The 9,706-nt window shown below is 32.3% G+C and overlaps 1 protein-coding gene across 1 annotated transcript; it reads left to right on the top strand.

The window, feature by feature from the left end:
• Positions 1-2,462: 2,462 nt before the first annotated feature.
• Positions 2,463-5,714, top strand: LOC131642908 (vesicle-associated membrane protein 722-like). The gene is made up of 5 exons (XM_058913071.1): positions 2,463-2,904; positions 3,023-3,164; positions 3,262-3,382; positions 3,613-3,675; positions 3,786-5,714. The coding sequence occupies exons 1-5, from the start codon at positions 2,715-2,717 to the stop codon at positions 3,912-3,914; spliced, it is 645 nt and encodes a 214-aa protein (XP_058769054.1). The 5' UTR covers positions 2,463-2,714; the 3' UTR covers positions 3,915-5,714.
• Positions 5,715-9,706: the final 3,992 nt, after the last annotated feature.

Genomic DNA, 9,706 nt, shown 5'->3' with positions numbered 1-9,706 from the left:
TCAGAGTCAAACAGCTTGGTGCAGAGCATCTTCTGATCTTCTGACCTTGAAGTGCTTCTGAGCGTGATACCATCAGAACTTCAGTGCTTCTGTTCTCTTGTTCTTCTGATGCTTCCATAGACCCATGTTCTGATTCTGCTTCGACCATCTTCTGATGTCTTGCCAGACCATGTTCTGATGTTGCATGCTGAACCCCTTGAGACAAAGCTTCTGAGCGCTGAATTATGCATACTCTTTATATATTTCCTGAAAAGGAAATTGCATTGGATTAGAGTACCATATTATCTTAAGCAAAATTCATATTATTGTTATCATCAAAACTAAGATAATTGATCAGAACAAATCTTGTTCTAACAGTATCATGTTTAGTAGTGAACATGGTGATCCTTCAGTTATAGGATATGTTGATTTAGATTATGCTGGTGATATGATTGACAAAAGGTCTACAACATGTTATGTTTTTAATTTAGCAAAATGACCTATTTGTTGGAAAAATCATCAGTTCAATTCGTAATGGACATGTCGACAACTGAAGGAGAGTATAAGGTGGCAGGTGAAGCTGCCAAAGAAGTCTTATGACTTACAAGATTGGTGAGAGAATTGAGTGTTGAACAAGGTGAGGTTCAAATGTATCATGATAGTCAGAGTGTCATTATTTGGCAAATAATCAGGTGTATTGTGTCAAGACCAATCATATTGATGTGAGGATTCATAAAATCATAGAGTTACATGCACGTGGACATATATTACTTAAAATGTTCATACTTCAGAGAATGCAACCGACATGTTGACCATGTCAGTCATCAATGACAAGTTCAAGCATTTCTTGAAATTGTTACATGTTTCTCAATGTTAAGCAGGTGTACCCCCTTCGTTTTATGATGAATCGACATTGCATGAAGTCTTCACAAGGGTTTGATATTTGTCATGGTGGAGATTGTTGAGTATGCTGATATTGTGGAGATTATTACGAGTATTGTTGAGGTAATTGTTTGGTGAGGGTAGATGGGAATTATGGTTTAAATAAATTGAAACCTAGTATTATATATATATATATATATATATATATATATATATATATATATATATATATATATATATATATATATATATATATATATATATATATATATATATATATATATATGGAGCATATCAAGTGAGAGCATTTTTAAATGAGAGATGAGAGGAAGAAATATTAACCATTGGATTCATCAGGAGAGAGAATGTTAATGCATTAATGAGGCTATTAATTTCTCTCTCTTTATGAATCCAATGGTTGATATTTCTTCCTCTCATCTCTCATTTAAAAATCCTCTCACTTGATATGCTCCCTATATATATATATATATATATATATATATATATATATATATATATATATATATATATATATATATATAGGGGACGACTCAAGTGAGAACACTTGGTTATTATGAGAAATGAGAACAATGAATCACGACCATTAAATTTTGATTTTGTTGATTTTAATGGATTGGATTGGTTTCTTTTTCTATGATCCTTAATATTTATTTTAAATCAAAATAGAAATAGAAACCAATCTAGTTCATTAAAATCAACAAAATCAAAATTTAATGGTCGAGATTCATTGTTCTCATTTCTCATAATAACCAAGTGTTCTCACTTGAGTCGTCCCATATATATATATATATATATATATATATATATATATATATATATGACTTGTAACACTAAAATCCTAATTAATAAGATAAAAATAAAGAAAACTATAATTGTTCTATAATCGTAAAGATAAATACTATTAACCAAATTATAGGCTTAAATGCACTTTTGGTTCCTGTAAGTTAGCGAGTTTTTGATTTTCGTCCCTGTAAGTTTTTTTTTTTGAGTCCCTATATCTTACTTTTTGCCTGAGGTTTAGTCTCTAAAGGCAAAATCCGAAGGAAAATCTGCAGGTTTCCTGCGGATTTTGATTTTATGGACTAAAACGAACGCGAAAGTGAAATATAGGGACTCAGACCCAAAAAAATTTTTACAGGAACGAAAATCAAAACCTCACTAACTTACAAGGACCAAAAGTACATTTAAGCCCAAATTATATTAATAAAGATCGATTGTATCATTATCTTTTACTTTTTGTTTATCTTTAATATTTTATACTGAATGTTATTCTAACAACAATCAAATTTGATATTCTTTACCCATCTCTCAGGTATAAGACTAAACATATGCAACATGGCACAAACAATCAAATAAATATTATCTTATAGCATATGGCCCAATAGAATTTGAATTGGCCTTAATATAAATATTTTGGATTGACCATATAATTGGAAGAAAAAAAATGAACCTGGTTGTATTCTACGGCTATTCATTTTTTATAAAGAAAAAAAAAAGAGTTTCTACTTGGAATTTCACAAATCAAGAGTCCTTGCATACGCTTTTGCTTGCAAGTTCTGGAATGAAATTAATATCTCTATTCTCTACCCAGTCCTCTTCTCTGACTTGTCCAAACTTCGTGTTTCAAAGTTTGAAGAAATCCACAAAATTATAGAAATAACAATGAACAAGTCAAAATCAAACACACGTTTTCACTTCTATTTATCTCTTTCCAGCACTTCAAAAACCTTGTGCAACATTAAATATCTCCAATCCAATCCAATCAAACTCAGAGCAAAACCTTTTCTCTATTTCTTAGAATCTGTCAATAGTTGTTTTGAACGTTTTCCAATATGGTTCAACAATCGCTAATATACAGCTTTGTAGCGCGTGACACGGTGATCCTGGGGGAGCATACAGACTTCATAGGAAACTTCCCAGCAATAGCATTGCAGTGCCTGCAAAGACTCCCAGCAACCAACACAAAATTCACTTACAACACCGATGGTCATACCTTCAACTACCTCACCCATGATGGATTCAGTACTAGCTTCTTTCTCTTTTTTTCTTTACTATACAAAAATAACAGACAAACGGACAATAAACTGCACCATTATTATATGTAGTTAGTTAGACTAATTACATGATCTATTATTTTTAGCTTACTGCGTTGTGGCAGTGGAGTCTTTTGATCGTCATATTGCAATGGCCTTTCTTGATCGCATCAAGGAGGACTTTACCAAAAGATATGGTGGAGGAAAAGCTGCAGCAGCAACAGATAAAAGCTTAAACAAAGAATTTGGGTACTTCAGTTTATAGTAATTCTGTGTATAAAGTTTGTGTCTGAAAAGTTGAATTGCCTTGATTAATATTAAGTTTTTTTGTATATGCATGGTTTAGACCTAAATTGAAGGAGCATATGCAATATTGTGTGGAGAATCCTGAAGAGGTTAGCAAACTTGTCAAAGTGAAAGCTCAGGTTTCTGAAGTCCAAGATGTTATGATGCAAAATATTGATCAGGTAAAACAGTTAATAGAGGCAAAATAGTTTCACATTTCTTGAAAATCGAGGCTAAGGGTAGTTATACAACCCTAGCACTCTTCAATCCAACAAGGCGGGTTTTCTAAAAGAAAAAGTCGTTAAGACTCTCACATCCAAAATGGATAATACTTCGTAGTCACAGTAGCGCAGACTTGAGGTCGACAAAAACACTATCCATTTTCAATGATTTTACTATGTCTTGTATGCAGGTTCTTAATCGTCAGGTGAAGATTGATGTTTTGATGGGCAAAACTGAAAACCTTCGCGATCAGGTTCTTTTATTTATGCATACATAAACTTAATTTTTATTTGCAATTGCCACAACTAACTAGTATGTGTAGTTTCTTGTAATTGATATGCCAGTTTGAATATGGCTTTGCAGGCACAAGATTTCAGGGGGGAGACAGGCCAATTAAAGAGAAAGATGTGGTTTCAGAACATGAAGATAAAACTAATAGTTCTTGCCATCATAGTTGTCATCATTCTTATAATTGTTCTTGTTGTTACATAATTCAAATGGTACATGTTACTTCGGTTGTTATTATTTTGTAATGTAAAACGTGAGTTAGTTAGGATGTATATGGGATATTGTATCAACAATATGTTGTGTATATAAGTCTTATTGAAAAGAAGCATATGTGTGCATTGAATGAGATTTCTTTTCTTTCTAATCTCTCACCCCTTTTCTCTTACTTCTGTGTTTCTGTAGTACTTGCTGCAATGTTGTATATGATTATGAACAACTGTTTCGTCAACAATCCGTTTGTTGACAATCCTCACATGATCATTTTCTATTTTGAGACCTTGCTCCAAACATAAGTTTGTGATTAGGCATGAAAACATCAAGTTTTCTATGAGGAGATGAGCATGCTTCTGAACCTCATCTTAAATAATTGCTCCAAAATTTACTTTTATCTCCCTACACGATACATTGCAAATTTGCAACACCACCAGCTTTGCCTTGCTCGCAAGTCGGAGGCAATAAGCATGATGCATATCTTGATGATCTGATGCCGTACTTTCTCAGAGTTGTAAAGGAGTTTTGTGGTAGGTATACTACGGAATCTGTTTGGGACTGTGTTTTTGACTAAGATGCACACTTCTAACCTTAAAAGCCTCACAGCCAATACTAATTAACTTAGTGGTTGAAGTGTTTGTAGGTATTGTGCAGGTCTTCCACCAAGGCCGGTCAAATTTCATCATCCCAAGTAGTCCGTCGATAATATCGTGAATTTGAGTTTTAGATCAGAGAAGTGGACGCTGTTTGTATGGACACTCATGCCCACATAATATCTAACAATTCATTTGTGACCACATGCGAGGCACCAGAGGAACTTAACAACGTTCAGTGAGGTTGAGCACGTGTTTCGCAAATGGGCAACTTCACCACTTTTACAAGTTTCCTGGAGATAAGCCATCCACAACACTCCTTAATAGAAAGCATAAGAAGAAATAGTCTGAAGAAGAAGCTTTTGGGACTCCACATCCTTCTGCAGCAAAGAAGGTCAAGCGGTCAGAAGGCCTAGAGAGCATTCTGAAGTACACAGGTGATGCTGAAGGATCTGGAAAATAGAATAAGGATGCTGAAAAAGAATTTGTTGAAGTTCCTCCTCCACAGAATCCAAGTAAGTCCTCTAATACTGAGACTTCTACTCTTTATAATTCTATTAATGTTAATTCTTCATCAATTCTTTTCCCAAACTTCACTTTGCCTATTCAAAACCAGCCTTTTGGTACCGTAACTAAACCCACAAAAGAAACTGAAACCACAAATAAATCTAGCCAACAACAACCTCCACCTCCACCGGTCCACCCTCATCTGAACATACTCAATCTGAACATCCAAACACTCCTGAAACTTCACCCATGAACACCTCACCTCCTCACTCTAAACAAACTCATTCACTCGTCTTTGACAAATTTCTTGATGACATAATTCAAGGAACCCATGACTCTTCAGATGATCCCCCTATTGAAAAAGATTTTTTCTCTAATTAGAATCCATTTGTAGTTGACCTCTCTTCTGACCCTGAAACTAGTACACATTTTATACACAGTAAAGAGTTTAGAATATTCTATGACCAAGAATTTCTTAGAACCAATCTCTATGAAAATATCCCTCTAACACCTTCTTTTGATGAAGCTTTAAATGAAATAGAATCAAAAGTTGTTGAAAGTCTACGCTGTATGAGGCAGGTTGTCACAAATTATGTTAATCCTGCTGAAAGTGATGCATTATGGGTAGGGGTGGCAAAATGGATGGATTGGATGGATATGGATTGGATTGTTAATGGATGGATGAAAACAATCCATTAATCCATTAACAATCCACTAACATAACCTTTAAAAAATCCAATCCAATCCATCCATTAAGAATAAAATTCAATCCAATCCATTCATTAACATCTTTTTAATGGATGGATATCCATCCATCCACTAAACTAATTAAAATATTTTAATTATTTTATAAATTTTAGAAAATCTGTTTTTTTTTTTAATTTCTTTAAAATAGTTTTTTTTAACTGCATATTTTTTTTAATTAATCTTTCAAAACACTTTTTATTAATTTTACAATGCACCTTCTATAATCACTAAAACATGGATTGATAAAATCTTTTTTCTGCCCCACTGCCACTGCTCACAATTTAAATTGAATCAGGGTCTGGCACATTTAATACTTAAACTATAAATTGTACTGTATTGACTAAATTAAAAATTTTGAAAATGTTGCTTTTTATTAAATATATTTTTATTTCGTTTGCAAATAAAAAGAGATTTATCATAAGAAACTTAAAAATATTTGTTTGTAGTTGAGTTTATCGGGGTCCATGTTTTAACGTAATTACACTGATTTGTGCTTTGGTATTGATTTAAATATTTTAAACTTAAAATTCTATTGCATGAAATTATAAAAATAAAAAAAAACATATTTGATATCTTTAGATTTTATATTTTGCAAAACACATGATAAGGTGGCTAAGATCAAAGATATTTTGTAAAAGTAACAAAATTCAATATATATATATATATATAAATATATATATATATATATATATATATATATATATATATATATATATATATATATATATATATATATATATATACGGTAATTATATTCAAATTATGATGTTCTTTTTAAAATAAATTGTGATGTTATTATATTAAAATACTAAACCAGCACCATATGATATAACTCATTTCTCTTCAAAATAAGATTTGGTTTTGTTGCTCATTCATCTTCTTATAAGGAATCCAACAAAACAAAAAGTACTGAATATGTTTACTACTGTTTTAATTTTAACTGAGGTTATATATATATAATTAATTAACTTTTTTTTTTTTGACAAAAACACATATTTTTTATTTAACTATAAAAACTATCAATTAGTTTTAAAATAAAACATTAGATAATCCAATGGATTTTTAAACTTTGTTGGATGGATTGGATCCATCCATAACTTTAAATGGATGGATTTGATTCAATCCATTAACTATTCTTTTTTACAATGGATGGATTGGATGGATAATTTAGTGGATGGATGGGATGGATTTTACTCTAATGGATTTTATTGCCACCCCTAATTATGGGACAAATACAGGGACTGGTCAGTTTACTACTCAAAATCTCTCAAAGATATTTCTTATGAAATAGTACTGAAAAACTTCTAATCCAGATTCTCTAAAGTGGTGAATCCAATTCTGAAAAGTTTGCTAATGCGTCCTTAGTGGGATATAAGTTTTTGGTGCTCTCAACACCAGAACCAGTTCTAATTCAGGAAGAATCTGATTCAATTGCTCTGACTGTAGTTGAAACCTCTTATGAACAGAACTTAGTTCTTCAGCTTAAAGTTGGAACAACTTCTAGGATTGCTACTTTTGAAACCCCTGCTTCTGAGACAGTTCGCTTTGAAATTCTGAAGACCCTGGAAGAGCAGAAGAAGGAAAACAAAGAATTCACGACCAGGCTGTATAGTCAAGATGAAACAAACTCTCAAATTCAAAACATGTTGTCTTCCATCCTTTCTAGACTCTCACCCTCATCATAAATCTTGTTTTCACCTTTAGTTTTTAATCAACTTCTAAGCTTTTGTTTGCCTGTGACTTTATTTTTACTTTGTATTTCAATATTTAAAAAAAGTGTAATCTTATTCTTTTTTACTGATGACAAAAGGGGAGAAGGAATATGATTTTGATAGGTCTTTATCCCATAATAAATCTCAAACATAATATACTCTCATGCTTTAATTTTTTTGGAGATTAAATAATCAGGAAATCAGATCTTTGTTTTTAATTTTATCAACCAGGCAATCAAATTTCTTCTTGATAATAACCAAGCTCTGAAACACTTATGATAACCAGGTGAAAGTGTATCATCATGCTGATTATTATTTTCTGAAATATCAAAGTTCTTCTAGTCTCAACTTAGGGGATCTTACAAATCTCACTCTATAGAAGCTGAGAATATTTTTGACAATATAAAACTTCAAAGGAAGCTTACAAACCTAACTCTAATATTATAAAATTTGACTATCCAAGTAAAAAGTGTTCATCAAAATACGTGAATTTGTCATCATAAAAAACGGGGAGATTGTTAGAACAAGTTTGGTTTTACAACTATTCTTGAGTTTTGATGATAACAATATATACAAAGTATAGAGAATAATTTTGTACACTTACTATTTTGTTGAGTGCGCAGATTTTGAAAACAAACCCTGGACTTTGGACAAGTGAGCTCTAGACATCAAACGCACTCTAAAAATATATACAATGATGTGTTTACAACGATAATCAAGCATCTGGATTACCAAGTCTATTCTTATGAAAGATATTCATACAGAATGACTCTAATCACGACTTTGATAATACAAGTTTTTGTAATCTCATAACTTTATACTCAAAACTCTAAAGTCTCATTTCAACGAGGCACTGAAATCAGGATCTGAACTCTGATCAAGCTTCATCTTCTCATATAAGAAGACATTGACTCAAGAGGATAACTTTTGAAAGAAGAATTTGTGAAAATAATACAAAACCAACCTTCCTCTCCACTACGTTGGAAATCATAAAAGTATTGTATTATTCACCATTTTCTCCACAACTTGCGCTCCACTACTATTGCAGCTGTAAAAGTGAAGAAATTCCATTTTACCCTCCAACGGTGTCAGTTTTACCATCTATAAAAGTAGGACAAGAAACTATGGAAATTAAAGATTTTTTACAGAAAAACATTGAAATACACACAAAGAAGAACATCATTTTTCTCAAAGCTCTATCACTTTCATTCTTTGTTATAAAATATCATTTGTATTAAACTTGTGTATCAACTTTTTAAGAAGCAACTTGTAAACACAAACGTCTTGTATTAACCTTTAGGTTATATTCCTTGAGGGACTTGGGTATAGTTAGAATCCTTGAGAAGTCATTGACGTGTAGTCTTTAAGTTGTAATCAAAGTTTTTGATTAGTGGATTAAGACCTTATTAGAGAAGACAAAATCACTCAGGCGGGTGGGCTAGAGGTAGCTTAGTTAACAGCGAACCAGGATAAAAATACTTGCGTGTTTATTTTTATTATAAACTTTGTTGTTTGTGTTCTTGGGTAAGAAAAAGTTTCAATCTTGAAACTCAATTCAAACCCCCATTTCTTGTGTTTCTTTGAACCTTCACTATGATTGTCTGAAAATTATATAGTATAGGAATATCAACGCCAATGTTGAGGTATCTTGACGAGAATGAGATGAAACTGGTACTAATGGGGGTGCATAAAGGCATATGAGTAAGTCTTATATGAGGAAGAGCGTTGGTCAATAAATTATTGAGAGCTAGTAATTATTGGTCAACCTTACAAAGGGATAATGATGAACTTTTCAACAAGGGCAATAAGAGCCAACGATGCTCAAACACATGTGACGTCCCAAGTGAGGTCCCCCATTAAATGACCTCTATGTGTCCATTCTATTAGTGAGGAGTTGACATTTTAGGATTATTCCTGATGGCCTTAGGACAACTAAAGTTCTTATTTATGGGTGTGGATTATTTCACCTAGTGGATAAAAACCGAGTTCGTGCCGAATATTAGGACAAAGAGGGTAATGTGACTTTAGTGAAACAAATTATTTACAGGTTTGGCCTGCCAAAATTCATCATCTCAAAGAACATAACTCGGTTCAGTACTTTGTGTCTCTTGCCTTCTTATTTGCATTATTTTTTTCTCTTTTATGTAGTACTCAACTCATGCCATTATCTCAGCCATGGAAGCAACAGGCTTTTGGGAAAGAGATTCATTGAAGCGACTTGACTTTC

This window comes from Vicia villosa, unplaced genomic scaffold (genome assembly GCF_029867415.1).
Source record: "Vicia villosa cultivar HV-30 ecotype Madison, WI unplaced genomic scaffold, Vvil1.0 ctg.006067F_1_1, whole genome shotgun sequence".
NCBI classification, from domain to species: domain Eukaryota; kingdom Viridiplantae; phylum Streptophyta; class Magnoliopsida; order Fabales; family Fabaceae; genus Vicia; species Vicia villosa.
Note: the sequence above shows the minus strand (reverse complement) of the source record. Positions and strands in the feature narration are given on the sequence as shown.